This window comes from Echinops telfairi, unplaced genomic scaffold, assembly GCF_000313985.2.
Source record: "Echinops telfairi isolate 266 unplaced genomic scaffold, ASM31398v2 ScPeMD7_2010;HRSCAF=2546, whole genome shotgun sequence".
NCBI lineage: Eukaryota > Metazoa > Chordata > Mammalia > Afrosoricida > Tenrecidae > Echinops > Echinops telfairi.
Window position 1 is genome coordinate 23,714,264 of NW_022105908.1, and position 19,033 is coordinate 23,733,296.

The window sequence follows — 19,033 nt, forward strand, 5'->3', positions numbered from 1 at the left end:
AGGTATCTTGGAGTGGGAGAAGAGGTTGAGGTCTGTCGGGAGGTGGCAGGGAAGCTCCTTGGACTCAATCCTTCCTATCATACACACCACCTGGCAGCTGCTACAGTCTTTCGAAGAAATCCCCTTATGCAGTGTCCTGGACCAGATACAGGAGAAATATGATCTGCAGAAGGTGAAGAAGGTAAGATCGGAAGCCGCTCGCGGGTTGGGGTGGGGTGGAGGTAGAGTAAGAGGGGTGCTAGAGTACCTGTGCCCGGAATCCTTTTCCCAGGCGATGGTGAGACCTGCTCTCTTCGCACACCTGTTTGGGATACTAGCCCTCTTCCAGTCAGGACGCTTGGTAAAGGTAAGAACTTGGGGGTCCTGGGGGGATCCTCAGCTGGGGTGTGTGGGAGTGGTGGCAGACAGGAGCGCGCCCTGCTCACTTCCTCTGCCTTTCCGTGTGGGTGTCAGGACCAGGAGGCCCTGATGAAGTCGGTGAAGGTGTTGCAGGTCCTGGCCCACCATCGCAACCACTTACAGGAGCAGCCCCAGAAGGCGCTGGTGGACATCCTGACTGAGGTATGGGCTTCGAGGCACACCCAGACCTCAGCAACACTGCCCTAGAAATCCATGGGCCGGCGCTCGTGGTGGTATTTGTGTTTCCTAAGAACTGCCCCCTCCAAAAAACAACTGCCATCGAGCTGGTTCCAACTCACAGCGACCCTGTAGGAAAACTGCCTGAGACCCTAATTCTTTGCAGAAGTAAAAAGCCGGTCTCTCTGCAGCGGAGCTGCTGCTGGTGGCCAGCTGCTGACCTGTGGTTAGCAACCCAATGCGTGACCACTACACCTCCAGGGCTCCTAAGAACCACGTTAAAAAGCAAAAAGGGTTATCCTTCCAGCATGCGGCCAGTGTGAGGAAGAAAAAAAGAAGCTGAGCTCTTCCACGCTGCATGTCGGAAACCCAGTGTATTTCACACCTCAAGCATATCTTCCCCTCCGACTGGCTGCATCCTTAAGGGCTCTGTAGCCACTGTGGTCTGCGGCCACCTTACTGGCACATGGCAAGTGTATACGTGTGTGGCATGGTGGTTATTTGCCGTTGGATTGGCTCCTAGGGGCTCTAGTATCCTACCTTGGGAGACAGACCAGCTCAGCACAGAAGACCTTTTGTCCCCGATAGCCTTCGTCAAAGGTTTCTGCACAGCCCGGCCTCAAAGTCAGAAGGACCTAGAATCTAATTCCAGCCCTCCTGTTAGCTTGGGGCTTCTTGTACAAGAAAGGGGCTGGTTATTGGAAGACCATCCTGGTGGTTTAGAGAGTTAAGTGGTCTGCTTCCCAAGGCGCCTGGGAAGAAAGGCTGGCACTCTGCTCCTGAAATATATAGCAGCCTTGAAGTCCACAGGGAGAACAGTCCCATTCCAACACGTGCAGTAGCCACTGTTTTGCAGGTTGGTCAGTCTGTCGGGCTTACAAGCCAGAGAGGGATTGTTGAAAGGGCTGGCCCCAGCCAGTGCCAGCTTCCCGGGACTTGGGGGGTTTTGAAATTCTTTAACCCACACCCAGCACGGTGGGTTGCGGCATGTGCTGGGATCTTTATGGATGCCCGGCAGGTAGCACAGGGTCCCTCGGGACTCAAGCCCAGGGAGGCAAGACTAAGACGTGACCTCCGGATGCAGTGAGTCGCCCTCACGTCTGTCTCCCTGGCCCCAGGTCCCAGAGGCCACGTTGAAGGAGATCCTGCCTAAGGTGCTCAAGGACAACTTGACCATGGTGCTCAGCTCCCCCGAGAGCCTGGAGCTCTTCCTCTTAGCCCGGCAGAAGGTGCCTGCGAGGCTGGAGAAGCTGCTGGGACCGGTCGACCTGTTCTCAGATGAGAACATCCCCAAGTGAGCAGGCTGTGGGCGGCTTGGTTCTGTCTCCCAGGGGCCGTGGCGCTCCCGCTGCCCCATCTGCCGGGCCTTGTCCCTGAGCGCCCCCGCCCTCTTCTCCAGGCTGGTGGATGTGCTAAAGGTGGCCGCTTCGTCTGTGAAGAAGGAGCGCAAGCTGCCCGCCGTGGCTCTCGGCCTGCTGCGCCTGGCGCTTCAGGAGAACAAGTTCCCGAGGTTCTGGAATGAGGTTCTGGAGCAAGGGCTACTGAAGAAGCAGTTCCCGCCCGCCAGGTAGGAGCGGCACGGGTCTCCTGGACTCCCTTTCCCCATTTGCCTGGCGAGGGGCCGGGTGGTAGCCTGAGGTCCCCCCAGGGAGCTGAGGGGCTCTAACCAGGCTCTGTCTCTTGCACCTGTTAGCTTCCTGTGCTTCCGTCTGCTGGGGGCAGCCCTGCCTCTGCTGTCGGAGAAGCAGCTGCAGCTGGCATTGCGGGGAGCCGTGGCCCAGCAATATGGGGAGCACCTGGTGATTGCGAAGGTGGGTGCACCCCTCCAGTGGCTCATCACCGCCAGCAAGGGCTAGGCAACAGGGCTAATGGGGCAGGCCTCCTCGGGGCTCAATCAGCTTCTCCAAAGGGGGGTGGCTCTGCTGCAGTGTCGGGCTTGCTGCCCCATGGGCTTAACTTGTGACACAGATGTATAGCTGCTGTTGCGAGAGGCCTGGGGCTCACCTGTCCCTTCCCTTGCCTTAAGTGTGTAGCTGAACCCCCCACCCACCTTTTCCCTCCTCCCTCTGATTGCAGTGTTGGCATGGCTCTGCACATGGTGTCCGGCTTCTCTGGGCCTGGCTCCTGGACCACAGAATGAAATAAATTGTTCTTTCCTCCTTGATTGGCGGGAACATCAAGCGGGCCCTCAGAACTAGCCGGATCTGAGTCCTGCTAAACTCGCAGCGACCAACCTTATCAGGCGGGGGGAGAGCTAACTGCCCCCGAGACTGTAACCGTTTATGGGAATAGAAAGCCCAGTCTTTGATGGGTTCAAACTGCCGGCCTTGCGATTAGCAGCCCGTTTTGTAACCACTATGCCATGTGGGCCCCTGGCCAAAAGGGCTGTTAGTTTAAAAAGCTACTGTGTGGCATAGTTGTTTCCGCATAGCCAGCTGTTGGAAGCCACCAGCTCCTGAGGAAGAAAGACTGAGCTTTCTACTCCCGTTAGCATTCCCAAACCCACGGGGGTGGGCGTGGCTGCCGTGAGTGTGCCATGTTTCAATGGCCTTGGGTTTGGGTACTTGCGGACGGGTGGCATGTTGCCCAGCATGTGGGAAACACGTGAAAGGTGGTGGTGGTGTAGCCCCAGGGTGACTCAGCTAGGGGCGACCAAAGGCAGAATTGGAAGCCAGGTCGGTTTGATGACTCCTGGACTCTAAAGCCTCAGGCCAGGAAAAGGGGGCGGGGGCTTCTGAAGCCAGAAGTGGGGAGGCAGGGGCAGTGGAGAGGACTCCAGGCTAAGCCCTGCTGGGCCCTTCCTGGCCCTGGGCACAGCCTGTTGAGGAGGCTGGTGGGCCTGGCCTTGGCCTCTCGGGGCAGGCGGGCCCACAGTTGAGCCCTCGGCGAGCATGGCACGCCCTCCCTCCCCTGCAGCTCCCGGATCGGTTCAAGTTTGCCCCCGAGATGGACGAGTACGTGAGTGCCTTCCTGGAAGGCACCCGGGATGACCCGCAGCAGCAGCTGTCCATGATGGTGGCCTTCTCCTCCATCACCAACCAGGGCCACCCAGTGGTGCCCACCTTCTGGCAGGTCATCCGGTGCCTGAATCCCCGCGCCCTCCAGGACTACGTGGCCTGGCTGCGGGACATGTTTCTGCAGCCCACCCTGGACTCTCTGGTGGACTTCAGCACCCGTAACCAGAAGAAGCACCAGAACGCATCCGTGAACTCGTGAGTGGGCCTGCCGGGGGTGGGGGGAGCGGGAGCTCTCGGCTGTCCTGGTGCCAAGGTGGGGCAGAGGGCGCCTCACACCAGCCCTCCTAAATGCTTCTGTGGCGCCGGCTCCTGCCCCCAGGCCCGAGCGGGCTGTGTACCGGCTGCGGAAGTGGATCATCCTTCGCCTGGTCAGCATCGTGGAGAACTCGCAGGTGGAGAAGGAAGCGGCCTTGGTCCAGGAGGTAGCCAGGTACACTGTGTGCTCAGCCCCACCCCTGAGACCATAGAGGGCCGTGGGGGAGGGGAAGGAAGTGAGCCTGGTGCCCCCTCCCAGTTTGGAAGCCCTGGGACCAGAAGCCTGCAGAAAGCATGGGGGCCAGCAAACCATTCTCACCCCCCAGGCACCAGCCAGTGGCCCTTCTCTGGAGGAGGGGGTGCTGGAACAGTAGGGAGCCCAGGGACCTGAAAAGAAACCTCCTGGCACCTGCATCCTCTACATCAGGCATGAGGCCAGGTGCCCGACTAATCCTCCCCCCATTCTCCAGGAGGTGTGACTGCTGGGGTCACATGGCCTGAACCTGTCTTGTCTCCAGATGGGGTTTCCACGCATCTTTGATCAGCACGTGCTGAGACCAGCTCACACCCGAGCATGCTCCTCTCTCCCCCCACCTCGCTGCCCCTGGGCCATGCCTGCTGGTGCCGCCCCAGGAGAGCAGCCTGGGCCCAGCTGGCACTGTCCCCGGCTCACGCTTATGGCCCCCCCCTCCCCAGGTTCTGTTTGTTCCATTCGTTCTTTGAAACCAAGAAGCCCACGTCCCAGATCCCTGAGACTGAGCAGAAGATCTCCTTCCCGCTGGAGAGCCGGACCCGGGAGATGGTCTGCAGCGCCTTCTTCAGGTGGGCAGGGTTTCGGGGTGCGTGGCGGGCAGAAGTGGACTGGGGAGTCTCAGCTGGGAAGAATATCAGAGGCCCAGGGAGTTCCTGGAGATAGCCAGGTGGAGGGACTGGCCCCAGGCTGGGCAGCCGTCCAGCCAGTGACCCTAGCCCACTCCACCACCACCCCACCCAGTCTGCTGCAGGCCCTCAGCACACAATTCAAGCAGGTGCAGAGCCAGTCCCCCGACGGGCAGCCCTGGATCTACCACCTGGTGCAGTTCGCAGACAACCTGCTGAAAAGCCGCAACGTGGTCCCCATGACACCCTTCACCGAGCAGCAGCGCCAGGCCTGGGACCGGTGAGCGGGCAGGGCAGGGGCTTTCCTGTGGCAGGCGGGGACCCTGGGGTCTGACACCAGGGCCTGAGAACACGCCCACCTCTTCCCAGGATGCTGCAGACACACAAGGAGCTGGAAGCTCGCTCTTCAGAGGCCAAGGCCACTGCCTTCCAGCACCTGCTCCTCCTGGTGGGCATTCACCTCTTTAAGGTACGCACGGACAGGCCCTGTGGTTGGTTCCCGGGGTGGGCCGCTTCCTGAGGTTATGGGTTCAGCTTTTCTCCTCTTCTCTGGGGGCCCAGCCTGACTGTGCTCTCCGTCATCACGTTCCATGGCCACACCCCTTCAGCGGGGCTTCTGAATAACCAGTGGTGGGATCTCTTGCTCTTTTTTCCCCACTGAGAAACTGCATGACGGGGCAGCCTGCTGCCAGAGATGTCTGGCCCTGATGTCCCCAAAGGGGAGCTGCCATCAGGGCTGCTTCATGGTGTGCAGCACGCTCCTTTTTGGCCCTAGGCACTCCCAGCCTAGCTCATGGCCTGGTTGTATAGGGGGTTGTTGGCCTGGCAGTGGGCCTGTGGGCTTCCTGGACTCTTCAACACCATCCACAAAGGTCCTGGGGCCATGGCTGGCCTGGACAAAGGCCGCTGTAGTTAGGGGTGAGTCTGGCCCTGGATAAGAGGGGGTAACGCAAAAGCAAGGGCCTGCTCCCATCACATAGCTAGAGGGTTGGTGACAGCCTGACCCAGGCTTTGGTCCCCAGTTCTTACATGCCAGCCTCAGCGCTAGCAGCCCCTGGGCCATAGCAGGCTATGAGTTGGGCTGTTAGCCACAGGGTCACCAATTCCAATCCACCAGCCTTGGGAGAAGGATGAGGCTGTCTGCTCCCGTAGAGGTCTTGGCAGCCTCGGAATCCCAGTTGCGTTCACCCCCTGTCCTGCAGATTGCTGGGAGTCAGTATCAGCTCAGCCGCTGAGGTTTGGCTCCACATTGAGACTGCCCAACTATATTGTGGGCGATGTTTTCCGAAGGTTCTCTGACACACTATCTGTGTCCTCAGCAACCCAACTCCAGGCCAGGGAAGAACTGCCCATCCTGAGTCACCGCCCCCTGCCCTCAGCAGTGTGGGTCTCAGTGTCTGATGGTGTGGCTGTGTCGTCACAGAGTCAGGCTGGGTGGGGGCGGATAAACCCGCATCTCACACAGGAGGCCTGGGACCCGCTGGCTTCCTTGTGGCCGCCCTTCGCCTCCCTGGTGCCCAGGGCCCTGTAACAATACCCTGGCCATGAGGGATGCCCCCCCTTGGACTGCCCCCGCACCCTTGGCAGGTGATGAGGGTGACTGGCCCCTGACTTGTGCCCTGCTGACCACAGACGCCCGCTGAGAGCTGCAGTGACCTGGCCGACATCCAGGCCTGCATCCAGAAGAGCCTGGGCGGGAAGCCACGCCGCACGCGCTCCAAGGCCGCTGGTGGGTCCTGCCCCGTGGCGGGGGCTGTGTGTGTGTGTGTGTGTGTGTGTGTGTGTGTGTGTAGTGGTGGTGGTGGTGGTCTGTGCACACGTGCGCTTTGCCCAGTCTGACTTGGCCCCTTCCTGCCCGCAGATGCCCAGGAGCCTCCATGGGTGGAGGTGATGGTGGAGATCCTGCTGGCCCTGCTGGCCCAGACAAGCCACCTGATGCGCCAGGTGGCTCGAAGTGTGTTTGGCCACATCTGCTCCCACCTGACTCCGCGTGCCCTGCAGCTGATCCTGGATGTGAGTCGCGGGCACCAGGTTGCTGCAGTCAGTGTGTGTTGGGGGGTGGTGGCAGGGAGGGGCCTAGGAGGCTTCGGGAAGTCATCAGGTCTGGGACCGGGCATGTGGGTGTAGGACCTTCTTCCACGGCCTCTGTTCTTCCTGCCACAGGGACCCGTCAAGGGCCTGGCCTGGGGGTGGGGAGGTGGCCAGGAGGGCCCAGCGAGCCTAGGGCCAGAGCGGCAGCTGTGGGCATCCTCCACAGGTGCTGAACCCAGACAAGGTCCAGGATGAGGAGGACAGCGTGGTGGTCACTGATGATGCGGACGAGAAACAGCGCAAGACGAAGGCCCCCAAGGTGCCTGCCTCTCGTGGGGTGGACGGGGTGCGGCGCCGTGCTCGGGCCAAGGGGTTGCTAATGCACATGCGTCCACAGAACGGGAGTGAGGATGGCTCGGCGAGTGAGGCGGAGGGGGAGGAGAGCAGCCAGGAGGAGGAGGAAGAAGAGGAAGAGAGCGACGAGGAGGCCCGAGACGATGACGTGGACCAGGGCTTCCGGGAGCAGCTGATGGCGGTGCTGCAGGCGGGGAAGGCGCTGGTGAGCCGGGGCCTGGGGCTCCGGGACCCCTTGGTCTCTGCCCGTGCCGCACCGGGCTGACGGCCGGGCCTCTGCCCCACAGGGCGGGGAGGACAGCGAGGACGAGGAGCTGGGGGACGAGGCCATGATGGCCCTGGACCAGAACCTCGCCAGCCTCTTCGCCGAGCAGAAGCTGCGCATGCAAGCCAAGCAGGACGAGAAGAACAGACTGCAGAAGGAGAAAACGCTCCGGCGGGACTTTCAGATCAAGGTGCGCAGCTGCCTGGCACCAGCCCTCCCCCCCAGCCCGCCCTACTCTGGCTGAGCTGAGCCCGCTCCTCTGGCTGCAGGTGCTGGACCTGATCGAGGTGCTGGTGAGCAAGCATCCCGAGAGCCCGCTGGCCCTGGAGCTGATCGAGCCTCTGCTGACCATCATCCGCCGCAGCATGCGCACCAGCAGCTCCAAGCAGGAGCAGGACCTGCTGCACAAGACGGCCCGCATCTTCACGTGAGTGGGCGGGGCGGAGGACGGTGTCCCCAGCAAGAGCTGGCCAGGTCAGCCACTCAGCCAGAAAGGCTCATGCCCCAGGCCGCCTTCTAGAGTACGGGCCCTCATGGGAAGAGGACTTAGACAGGGAGCTCAGCCAGGCAGCAGGCATCCGTAGAGACAGCCAGGGAGCAGACCCACCCAACCTGTGCCCACTCCATGTGCTGTCATGCACCCATCCACCCTATTTACCCAGAGTCCTGTCTCTCTCCCCTCAGGGCTTAGGGCACACAGACACAACCCCCCTTTGCCCAGGGCCCAGGAGAGCGAGTGGGAGGTGTGGACTTGGGTGGGGGTGCATGGCTCAGAACGCAGCTTCCACCCAGACAGCCCCTACCCCTCGGACTTGCCCTCGGCCGGTACCCTGAGCCCCGCACACTTTGTACGCATCCACGCGGGCCTCCGGACCTCCGTCTGCAACCCTTTTTCCCTCCAGGACTCTGTTCCTAGCTGTGAAGTGGGCTGAGGGTTGGCGCTCCTGGCAGGGAGTAGGGGCAGAGAACGTCCTGATCAGCTCTGCCCTGACCCCCCCAGGCACCACCTTTGCCGCAACCGGCACTATTGCCACGACATCGGCAACCACGTGCAGGCGCTGCACGCCCAGGTGGAGCGGCTGGTACAGCAGGCCGGCCACCAGGCTGACTCCTCCGTGGCTCTCTACTACTTCAACGCTTCCCTCTACGTGCTCCGGGTCTTAAAGGGCAACACCGCCAGTGCCCCGCCCACCAAGACCCCGAAGAAGCAGAAAGCCAAGGCCACGGTTCCAGAGGTGAGCAGGCCTGCTCAGGAAGACTTCAGGCAGGAGGGGGTTCCCCCCCTGTCCCCCGAAGGCCGGTGCCAATAGACCAGCAGCCCCAGGGCCTGGTGCCCACCTTGCAGGGGCCCTCTCCCTGGCACCAACAACTCTTTCTCACCTGGCCTAGGCGACCAGCTGCCTGGACTTGAAGCGTGTGACCCCAGTGTACTCCTCCGCCCTGAGTGCCTTCCTGACCAAGCGCAACAGCCCCCTCAGCATCCCCATGTTCCTCAGCCTCTTCTACCGGCACCCTGTGAGTGTGGGCGGCCACCCTGTACCCCAGGGCCGGCTCGATCCTCACCCACCTACCTCAGGGCCCTGACTTGCCCCCCCTGCCCCCCACAGGTGCTCTGTAAGAACCTGCTCCCTGTCATGATGCAGCACGTGACTGGCCCCACACGGCCCCGCCAGCAGGTGACGGACTCCCCCAGCCCACACTGATTGCCCCTTGTCTGGTGGGGCATTGGTGGTCCCCGAGGGAGAGCGCTGACAACCTGCCTTGTCCAGGAGGTTAGGGTTGGTTACCCCTGCCCACTGACCTGGCCCGTGTGGCACCTGCTCTCTGCAGGGGCTGCTGGCCGGCCATGCTTGGGCCTCTCTCCCCACCTTGGGCAGAGTGAATGAGGGCAGGAAGGGCCCACTTCAGGAGGGGTGCGCTGCACAGCCGCTGTTCCCCTCGGCCCACACCAAGGAGGCTGGAAGAAGAGGGCATTGAGCAGCTGGTGGGCTGGGAGCTCACAGTTTGAGGGCCTTTCTCTGTCCACTTGAGACCCTGACTGTTTCCCAGCCCTCCCCCCTTCCTGTACCAGGAGACGGGCCAAGAACCAGTGATACTGGGCCCTGATCACCTGGGCAGGTGGGGCAGCCCTCGCCCGTGGCCTGGCATTGGGTGCCTGCAGGCTCCCGTGACCCTGTGCCCTCCACAGAGCCAGGCCTGCCTGCTGCTGCAGAAGGCGTTGTCCATGGGAGAGCTGAGACGGGCCTTCGAGGGCTGTGAGTGGGAGCAGCTCATTGCCCAAGTCCTGGGGAAGGTCACTGAGGTAACAGCTGGGCCCCGGGCGGGCTAGGGATGGGCAGCAGGGAGGGGAGGCAAACACCCCCCCCACCCCCCACCCCCATGTGGGGCAGCAGGGGGGTGGGCATACCACCTTAGCAGCCTCGCTCTCTGGCCCCTAGAACCTGTGCACGCTGGGGAAGGCGCAGGCCAAGGCAGAGCAGCAGGGGGAGCTGGCTGCCCTGGAGCTGCTCATCATCCTCCTCAAGGCCATCCACTACCAGGTGAGGCCACGCCCCTCAGGGAGGGTGGGGGCGGGGCTTGGGGAGAGTGGGAGGAACCAGGCAATCGCCCTTAGCTCTGGGTGGTTCGAGCTGTGGGTGGAGGGTAGTGGCGAGTTGAGCAGCAAGAGTGGTCATGCCGAGACCTGGCCAGGGTGCAGACGGGACACCTTGTGCTCAGACTGCCGAGAAAGGGGGAATTGATGGGGTTTCCAGGTGGGCAGCAGCCGGGATCAAGAGAGGGGCAGGTTGTGGGTGGGGAGTTGCATTTGGGGTATGGGGGCTGTGAGGTCAACTTCCATGGGCTCCCATCAGTGGGGCCCAAGGGGAGGGTTGGGAATCTGGTGCTGGACACTGAGTAAACCCAGGTGGGAGGGAGCTTGCCAAGTGCTGGGAGGGAGGCCCTTGTGGGTCAGATGCCATCCTTCCGCACTTAACAAGGCATCCAGGAGAGGGAGCCAGTGGTCTTCAGAATAACTCAGTTATACAGCCACGCTCTGGTCCCAGCAGTGGCCCTGCCAGAGACACTGCCAGGGAGGAGGAGTGAATGGAGGTGAAGACTCCGCAGAGTCTTCGGGGGAAGAGAGGGCCCTGTTGTTCCCTTGGTGAGAGAGTCTGATTGATGGGCACCGGGAGAGGCAGTGATCCTTAGAGGGGGGGGTGAACGTGCAGGGCTGGAGCCCCACAGTACTACTGCAGCGCCGCCGCCTCCATCCTTCCGCAGAAGCTGACCGTGGACCTGACCCCCATCCTGACCCTGCTGCAGGGACTGCAGCCGACCCTCCAGCAGAGCCTCCAGCAGGGAGCGCACCCGGCCGGGTCCAGCCGCCTCTATGACCTCTACTGGCAGGCCATGAAGCTCCTGGGAGTCCAGTGCGTCCGGGGAGGGTCCCCCAGGACCACAGAGCTGGTGAGGTTGGTAACTTCTGCCCCAGGGAGCCTGTCTCACTCTTCTTCCTTCCCCCCCAGGCGCCCCAAATCTGAGAAGAAGGATGCCAAGGAAAACCCCAGTGACTCCCAGGGCCCCATTAGCATGAAACGGAAGAAAAAGGGGTTCTTGCCGGAGACCAAGAAGCGCAAGAAGCGCAAGCCGGAAGAGGCTGCAGAGCCAGCAGCCAAGCAGGCTGCCGATGGCGAGAACCAGCCCCCCACCCCCAGCTCGGGCAAGAAGAGGAGACGGCGACACAGGGCAAAGTCCAAGGCCTCAGCCCAGAGCCAGGCCAGCGGGGAGCCTGCCGCCAAGGGCCCCAAGCCCGGCACCCCCAGCGCAAGCCCTGGCCCCTCTGCCACCCCCACAGCGAGCTCCAGCACCCCTGCCAAGACCCCAAAGCTGCAGAAGAAACGGCAGAAGCTGTCGCAGGTGAACGGAGATGCGCCCACAGAGCCCGCCGGCAAGAAGCTTCAGGAGGGGGTCCCGGACAAGTCACCGCAGCCCACCCCGCCACGGAAGAAGACAAAGCTGCCTTTGGCCAACGGGAGCCCCAGCCCCAGTGTCCTCCGGAGTGGCACCAAGAGGAATAAGGTGCCCCCAAAGAAGGGGGCTAATTAAGTCCCGGGACAGCCATTCCATCAGCCCTAGAGACTCCGTCTTTTTACATCATAGTTTTAATAAACAAGCTGAAATCCACGCTGCTGCCTTCTGGCGCTGAGCGGGGAGCAGGGAGGACTGTGGTCTGAGAGGACAGGGACTGCTGGTGGCAGCATTGCTGGGCCAGGCCCGCGCCCCAGCAGGCCTGCCTAACCTTAACCTCTGTGGACTTCCCTGTCGTCTGTCCGAGGGTGGCACTGGAGGCTAAGCGCTTAGCTGCTCGCTAAAAGGAAGAGCCCAAGGTCTTCCTCGAGGACTTTCAGAGGAGAGGCCTCGTGGTCCCCTTCCAGGACAGCTCTACCACCTGTGGAGCGCAGTGGTCCTGACCCCCACGAGGGGGTGGGAGTCAAGGCTGCCCAGGCCTGGGTGGTCAGGTGGCTGGGCAGGGGCCCAGGCCTGTATACAAGGCAGCTCCCCACACTGGCTGGGCCCCTGCAGGGCCACTCCTCACACAGCGCCCCCAGCCCTTCCCTGCTCCCCAGGGCTGTGTTGAAAGTACGGGCACCATCAGGGCATGATTTAAATAGTTTTATTTCTTTCATTTACAAGAGGAATATATTTGGCTTCTCGGAGACTCTGAGATTCACAATCAGCAGCTCTAGAAAATAAAGGAGCAGTTTGGCTTCCGGAAGGAAGAGGAGGCAGCCCTCGGACCTGGCTCTTGTACAACAAGAAAACATTGCCGGAGCCCCAGCCTGGAGGGGGGGAGGGGGGTCCATCGGGGTGGCGGCCAGGCTGGGGACCCCACCCGTTTGTCGCCCCCTCCCCCCGGGGTACCCCAGGGTTTGATGGGAAATAGGTATTCCACTAGCTCACACAGGCCACTAAAGCCCAAGGCCAGCTGGGAGGGAACTACAGGGTGAAGGGGGCATTGTCCAAGCTGACTCCCGGGGTCTCCTATTGGCAACAAGGGGTACCCCTGGCAGGGTGGAGGCCCCTGCGAAGCTGGCCACAGCCCAGGGGAGGTGTGTGTGAAGGCTTGGCCCACGGAGAGGAAGCAAGAGTGGATGTGTGGAAGCAGCAGCAGCTGCGGCCTGGGTTGATGTGTCGAGGTGACGGGTGTTGGCCCACCTGGGTGGGTCTCGGCCTGGGTTGGTGTGTCTGGAGGTGATGGGTGTTGGCCCACCTGGGTGGGTCTCTGCCGCGCCTGCTGCCTTGGTGGACAGGAAATAATGGACGGCTGCTTCCTCTGGCCACTGCCCTGTGAATTCTGGGATGGCCGCTTCGGCCCTGCCCCTAGAAGAGCCCAGCCTACCCTGGGGAGGGAGTGGGGTACTACGGTGGGGGTGCGAGAGATGACGGCAGAAGTGCTCTTGAGAGACCCCGCTCCAAGACTGGCCAGACTGCCCTCGAGCTCAGGCACAGGGGTAATGTGCAGCTGCCACCAGGGCCTTCACCCCTAGTGATGCCCACTCTGCCCTGGGATGGTGCCCCACTGGGCCACCACCAGGCCGAGAACCAGCTCCAGGCTGTGGTGACCAGCCCTCCAGAGAGCTGCTGGATCTGGACATGGCCCAGTGGCCAGTGTGCCTGGCTCCGGCCGCTCTGCTCGCCAGGCGCAGTCCGACCTCCCGGAGGAAGCCCATCACAAGCCTCAGAGCCTGGACCGCCGCCCTGAGGCTTCGGCCCCTCCTCTGTACGGCCCAGTGGCTGTTAGGTCTTCAAAGCGGCCCATGGCGCCCTGCCCAGCAGGCTGCGTGGGAAAGGCCAGCCTTCTGGCCTGCCGGTCCGGGCAGAGCAGGGACTTGCCCAGGGTCACATAAGCCGGTGACAGACCCGGCTGTCCCAATGCAGCCACTCGGGGTTGTCCTCTCCCTTGGCCCCAGGGGCCCTGCAGCCGGAACTCAGGGCTGGGTGGCCGTCCAGACGTGTGGCTCCGGCAAACGCAGCCTTCCAGGTTACCTGAGGACAGTGCATCTTCCCGGAGCCAGGCCCACTCCAAGGTCCCAGACCACAGAGGGTAGCCCCTCAGCCTTGGGTCACTCAGGAAGCCCTGGGGCAGCTCAGAAGGGCCAGGATGGCAGAGGACACCCCCTAGACCAGGTAGGCAGGAGGCTTCTTCGTGGTCCCAGCAGCCCCTAGGTGGGGGTGGGGGGGTCAGAGATCAGAGGTGGAGGCTTTGAGACTTTGCTCCTGCATTCTCCTTGCTCCGGGGACACAGAATGGCGGGTGGGCTAGAGGATAACCAGGGCCTGAAGCTGCATGGGACAGCCTCCCTACTGATACTCCCTTGCCCAAATCTGTTCTGGGCCTTTCTGAGAGGCATTCCTGGCCAGTCCAGGCCCTGACCTGCCCCCCGAACACACGCCCTTCTCAGGAAGGAAGCCTGTTCCCCCTTCCACAGTTCATCAGTAAGTTCAGGCAGCTTCTCGGGAGGCAGGGTCCAGCACAGAATGCCGAGACGCTGCTTGGACCTCCCCTCCCCTAAAGCCTGGCACCCGGCCTGCCCACAAGGAGCCCCGGAGGTGTGGACAGTGAAGGCTGCTAACTGGAAGGCTGAGGGGTGAGTCCACTAGGGCACCATCTTAAGAAAGGCCTGGCAAAGCAGCCAGGAAAACCAAACAGGGCACAGCCCTACCCTGACACCCATAGGCAGGCACCACTAGTCGGAATCAACTCTTCAGTCGGGAGCTGGTTCGGTTGGGGGGGGCTCCCCTCTCACTAGCAGCCCAGGGCCCCGCCGGCCTGCACTCACCGCCTCAGACTTTCACGGATGCGGGCGGCATCATCAGTTGGTTCACCCTGGGGAAGAGACGGGCGGGGGTCAGGGTGGCAGGTCAGCGAGGGCCGGGCCCGGGCACTGCGGTGGCAAGTCTCGTCGGGGCCAGCTGACCGGAAGTTCTGGGCAGGGACCTCGTCAGCCCCAGGGGGAGATGGGAGAGCCCAGGGGTGGGGAGAGGAGAGACAGAGAGGGGTAAAGAGAGGAGAGAGAAGTCAGAAAACAAGACAAAAAGAAAGGGGAGGTGGGGGTCCCGGTTCTGAAAAGCTGGTGGTGCAGAAGAACCCTGAGTCTAGGACCATCGCATGCAGGGGCCTCCCCCACCCACCTGCCCAGGGGGCAGCCTCCCAGGGGCACGAACGCTTGGGGTGCCATCCACACACACCAGCCCAGGGAAGCCCCTGGATCGCCCGAAGGAAAGGAGCTGCCTGTGAGGCTGCCAGCCCAGGGTGTCGGCGCCCCACTCACTGCTGCTCAGCCTTGGCACGGTCGCTGAGGAAGAAGAGTGCGGTGGCGAGGAAGAACATGCCGCCCAGGACCACCACGAAGGGGCAGAGCATGAGGGCATAGCCCAGGCTCAGGAACTCCCAGAGCGGGGAGTCCTTGGTGCTCTGGCGGATCAGGTCTGAGATCTGAGGGGCGGGGAGGGCAGGTGTCAGGGCAGAACCCCCTTCTAGACAACCCCCCCCACTGCCTGTCCCGGCCAGCTCACCCCTGGGGTACTCACAAAGCCAATGAGGTAGGGGCTCCCAGCATCCCCCAGCAGGTGGGAGGTGAAGCTCTGTAGGGCCACAGCAGTGGCCCGGCGCGTGGGAATGACCACGTACTACGGAAGAGGTAGACAGGTTAGTGGCCGGAGGGGTCAGGCTCATCCACTTAGTCTCATTGCTGGGCTTGGTGGGGCCCCGGAAATCCTGACCCCCTAACTCGGACTCACTCCTGCCTTGTCTCGTTACCTCCCTCTCCTGTGTTCTCCCTTCACTACCCTCATCTTTACTGCTCTCTCCAAAGGGCAGCAGCTCCCCCATCACCCCTTCCCTCCCCCGCCCTCCGGGAGCCAGATCCCACCCACTCCCGACTGGCATGGACTGCTCCAGCCCCAGGCCAGACCCTAAGCCCAGCAACTATGGCCAGTGATGCCATGCTAAGCCTACCCAGGCGGGACTCATCCCAGGCCCCCGCCTACAGCCCCCAAGCCCCCATCTCCGAGATGAAAGCCTTTGACTCCCTTGCCCCCCACATCCAACCAGCGTGATGGGAGCCCAGGGCTACCGCTGCTCTGCAGGCGCAACCCCAGCTCGAGTCAGCCTGCGCAGACATGCAGAGCACTCTTCGGGGGTCCTTGGAGCCTGGGGGGGCGTGTGCCCTCAGAGCTGCCGCCTTTCTGCCCCTTAGGCGTCGAGAACCCCAAGTTCCTTGGGGTATGGGGCCTGCTCGCCTCCTCCCTACAAACAAAGATCCCTCTGGTCCCCACAGTGAGAGCAGCACTGGGGCTGGACGCTGCCTGGGAAAGCCTCCTTTCAACCTGTTGCTCAGCGCCACCAAAGCGGTCCCGGCCCACAGCGACCATGTGCCCTACAGAAGGCAACACCGCCCAGGCGGGCGCCATCCTCACAATCGTTCCCGTGCTGTAGCCCATCGCTGCAGCCACTGTGTCCACAACGTCCTTCTGCAGTTCAACCCATTCGTGCCCCGGGAAGGCCAAGAGCTGCTGGGCCCCAGAAGGGCAGCCCCACTGGGAACTCCCCCAGACCAAGCAGACTCTGATGGGGGAGCTGCATTTCCAGAGTTAAGCAGCCGAGGTCAGACTGGAAGGGGTGGTGGCCTGTGGGCAACAGTCCCTGAACCCTCACTCCAGCTGCCTCTTCTCTTCAGAGACCCCCCCAAACCCACCAGCCTCCAGCTTCGGGGCGCAGCCAGGGCAGCCACGCTCCACAGGCAGCCTGGTGGCTGGGGGAAGAGGCCTAGATCAGAGAAACTGACATGGCCCCATTTCCAGCAATAGTTAGTCATTTCGATGTGACGCTTCATAAAATGGGACACGATTGCCCTGGGACCCAGACCCTGTCAGCTGCTGGAACTGCTCTTGGCCATGGAGGCAGGGCACACGGGATGTGCGGTGACCCCTGCCCCTCCCTACCACCTCACTTGGCCCTGAGTGAGGCAGCCCACCCCCACCTTGGGCTGGTGGGGGAGGGAGACAGCCCAGGCAGACAGGATGTAGCAGGGAAGCTAGGGCAGAGACCAGGCAGCTTCCAGGAGGGGAGGAGCCAGCAGGGGGCTCAGTGCCCAATGCAGACACCCCACCCCTGGGTCACTGGCTATGTGGGGCAGCACCAGGCCCTGGCACCTGAGGGTCCACCCATGAGGAGTCCTTTCCCCTTCTTTCTGGGGCTTGCCCTGGCCCCTCCCACTCCCCCACCCCAGGCTCCTGCATCCACTTCTCCTATCCTTTCCTGAACCTGATGTGAGGGAGTCCGAGGATAGAACTGGGTGTCCCCCTCCCCCGACTGCTATAAGGCCCCCTCCGGCTCTCCACAGGCTGCCCCCATCCCCACCCAGGGATATAAGTCCCCTCCAGCCACTCAGTCGGCCTTTTGTCCCTGGCTGGCTGGTCCGGAGTCCATTGTTGGCCCTGTGAAGACGGCCTCTGTGTGCCAGGCCCAGCCGCAGGCTCTCGGGCAGAGGCGCCTGGCTCCGGTGGCCACAGTCCCCCGCCGGCAGCCTGGGACCCAGGCTGGGCTGGGAGGGTGCGGGCCCTGGGGGAAGAGCACTGGCAGCCACCACCACCACCTCAGTGCCAGCCTGGCACTGCCAGCCTCCCAGCCACAAGCTTGAGCCTCGAGACAGCCCCCTTCCACAGCTGCCCCCACGCTGACCCCTCTGCCTTCATAGCCCCAAGTGCCCTGCTGCGCCCAAAATCTCCTACCCCCTGGGTTGCCCTCCCAGCATGCCGTTCTCCCTCCAGTGTCCCCCAAGCCAGAGAGCTCTCTTGCCTCTCCACCTGCCCTCCCCAGCAATCCCCTGCCCCAACCCCAAGGTCAAGGGGTCTGAGTCCCCATGAGGTGATACTGGCTGACTCACTCACCATGAGGATGTCCGCCGTGATGGCCCAGTTCGAGAACAGCAGCGTCTCCCCAACAAAGATACAGATCTATCCATCAGGGAGAGCAAACTGACCATCAGGGACACCCCACCACCACCACCACCACCACCACCACCAGGCACAGCATCCCTGACCCTTGCCCCACACACACACACTCACATAGGCCCCCACGATGCTGCTCTTGGCGGCCACAAAGATGAGGCAGATGAAGATGGCGGATCCCAGCATGCCCACCGCACACACCAGCGGATCCGCCCGCTGCGTCCGCAGGCGGCACCAGCGCGTGGCTCCTGCGCCCGTGACCACGCCCAGGAAGCCCGTGAAGCAGGTGATGGCCCCAAAGATGAGGCTGTGGGCACAGAGCACCATGGGGCACATGGTAAGAGGGTGTGCAAGGCCAGGACAGTGGGATTCTTCTGTCCGGTGGGTGGCCCTCGCCAGCCCTGGCCCCCCTGGCAGGCCCCACCTGTCCTTGGCCCCACAGGGCGGGCTGTTGCAGGTCTCAGCGGTCTTCTGCACAACCTGGGCTCGGTGCAGGTAGAGTGGGATCCACATGCCCAGGGCCCCTGTGGCGAAGGACACAGCCGACGTGGCCAGGGAGGAGAAGACGTAGCTGCGGCTGCGGAGAGGTGGGCAGCGGCTCTGAGCGGCGTCTCACCCGAGTCTCTCAGCTTCCGCAGGTCAGAGGCCTCCAGGACATATTCCCCTACAGGCTCTAGGAATGGGGGTGGGGGCCAGGGACTCGGGGCTCTAAGAACAAACACTAGCAGCCAAATGTCACCGGGACAATGATCCTGGCCCTGACTCCAGGAGTCCTGCTCTGGGCAGGCTGCCATACAGGGGGTTCTCTCATCCCAACACCCCTCCCTCTTCCCATCAGGACTCACTTTCGGATCAAGGCCTTCATGTCTCGGAGCCACGAGGTGCGTGCCTTGAGCTGCCCCGCAAGCTGGTCTGCGTGGCCTCTCTTAGTGGCAGGAACCAGGACAAGGATGAGCGTTCCTGTGATCATGCCCAGGGCAGGGGATACCTGGCAGGGCGGGGCACGAGAAGTTCGGATAGCAGGACATTGTCTTCTTTGCACTGGGTGGGGCTGGGGGCTGGGGTGAAGGTGAGGGTCAGGCAAGCAGTGTCTTTTGGTGGGTCCTGGATTCCTCCTCAGGGCTAGCAGCTGACCAGCCTTCCCCACTGGCTACTGAACACAGGGATGATGATGACATTAGGGAAGGGCTTGGGGGACCAGAGTGGACTGTCTAGGTCAGGGCCCATCTGAGGTGAGGGGATGAGAGGGAGGACAGGTGGTCAGATGGAGGGAAGATGGCTAGACAGAAGGATGGAGAATAGATGGAGAGATGGGCAGAGGATGGATGGATGGCTGAGTGGATGGAAAGATGAGTGGATGGATGGGTGAGTGAATGGAGGATGGATGCATGCATGCATGCATGGGTGGATGGAGGATAGTTGGGTGGGGGGATGGATGCATGGATGGAAAGATGCATGGATGATGCATAGGTGGATGGAGGATGGATGGGTGGGTGGATGCATGGATGGATGGATGGATGATGGATGAATGAATGGAAAGATGCATGGATGCATGGATGGATGATGGATGAATGAATGGAAAGATGCATGGATGCATGGATGGAGGATGGATGAATGGATGGAAAGATGCATGGATGCATGGGTGGATGGAGGATAGATGGGTG

The 19,033-nt window shown here is 62.3% G+C and overlaps 2 protein-coding genes across 2 annotated transcripts in view; one reads left to right on the forward strand and one right to left on the reverse strand.

Annotated features, from left to right (window-relative positions):
* The window catches only part of MYBBP1A (MYB binding protein 1a), a 14,028-nt gene extending 2,487 nt beyond the window's left edge, over positions 1–11,541 (forward strand). The window contains exons 2-25 of the mRNA XM_045293328.1: positions 3–181; positions 272–346; positions 454–561; positions 1,695–1,870; positions 1,976–2,143; positions 2,270–2,387; positions 3,493–3,788; positions 3,913–4,023; positions 4,545–4,670; positions 4,843–5,007; positions 5,097–5,196; positions 6,360–6,456; positions 6,589–6,740; positions 6,985–7,077; positions 7,156–7,317; positions 7,400–7,567; positions 7,647–7,804; positions 8,378–8,612; positions 8,767–8,892; positions 8,985–9,053; positions 9,566–9,679; positions 9,816–9,917; positions 10,639–10,787; positions 10,884–11,541. Coding sequence (XP_045149263.1) covers positions 3–181; positions 272–346; positions 454–561; positions 1,695–1,870; positions 1,976–2,143; positions 2,270–2,387; positions 3,493–3,788; positions 3,913–4,023; positions 4,545–4,670; positions 4,843–5,007; positions 5,097–5,196; positions 6,360–6,456; positions 6,589–6,740; positions 6,985–7,077; positions 7,156–7,317; positions 7,400–7,567; positions 7,647–7,804; positions 8,378–8,612; positions 8,767–8,892; positions 8,985–9,053; positions 9,566–9,679; positions 9,816–9,917; positions 10,639–10,787; positions 10,884–11,463 — 3,827 coding nt within the window. The 3' untranslated portion in view covers positions 11,464–11,541. The remainder of the gene's footprint in view (positions 1–2; positions 182–271; positions 347–453; positions 562–1,694; positions 1,871–1,975; positions 2,144–2,269; positions 2,388–3,492; positions 3,789–3,912; positions 4,024–4,544; positions 4,671–4,842; positions 5,008–5,096; positions 5,197–6,359; positions 6,457–6,588; positions 6,741–6,984; positions 7,078–7,155; positions 7,318–7,399; positions 7,568–7,646; positions 7,805–8,377; positions 8,613–8,766; positions 8,893–8,984; positions 9,054–9,565; positions 9,680–9,815; positions 9,918–10,638; positions 10,788–10,883) is intronic.
* Positions 11,542–12,015: 474 nt separating this feature from the next.
* SPNS2 (sphingolipid transporter 2) overlaps positions 12,016–19,033 on the reverse strand; it is a 31,017-nt gene continuing 23,999 nt past the window's right edge. The window contains exons 6-13 of the mRNA XM_004716191.3: positions 18,215–18,357; positions 17,794–17,946; positions 17,487–17,676; positions 17,310–17,375; positions 14,949–15,047; positions 14,690–14,853; positions 14,198–14,244; positions 12,016–13,580 (exon numbers count right to left, since the gene is read on the reverse strand). Coding sequence (XP_004716248.1) covers positions 14,202–14,244; positions 14,690–14,853; positions 14,949–15,047; positions 17,310–17,375; positions 17,487–17,676; positions 17,794–17,946; positions 18,215–18,357 — 858 coding nt within the window. The 3' untranslated portion in view covers positions 12,016–13,580; positions 14,198–14,201. The remainder of the gene's footprint in view (positions 13,581–14,197; positions 14,245–14,689; positions 14,854–14,948; positions 15,048–17,309; positions 17,376–17,486; positions 17,677–17,793; positions 17,947–18,214; positions 18,358–19,033) is intronic.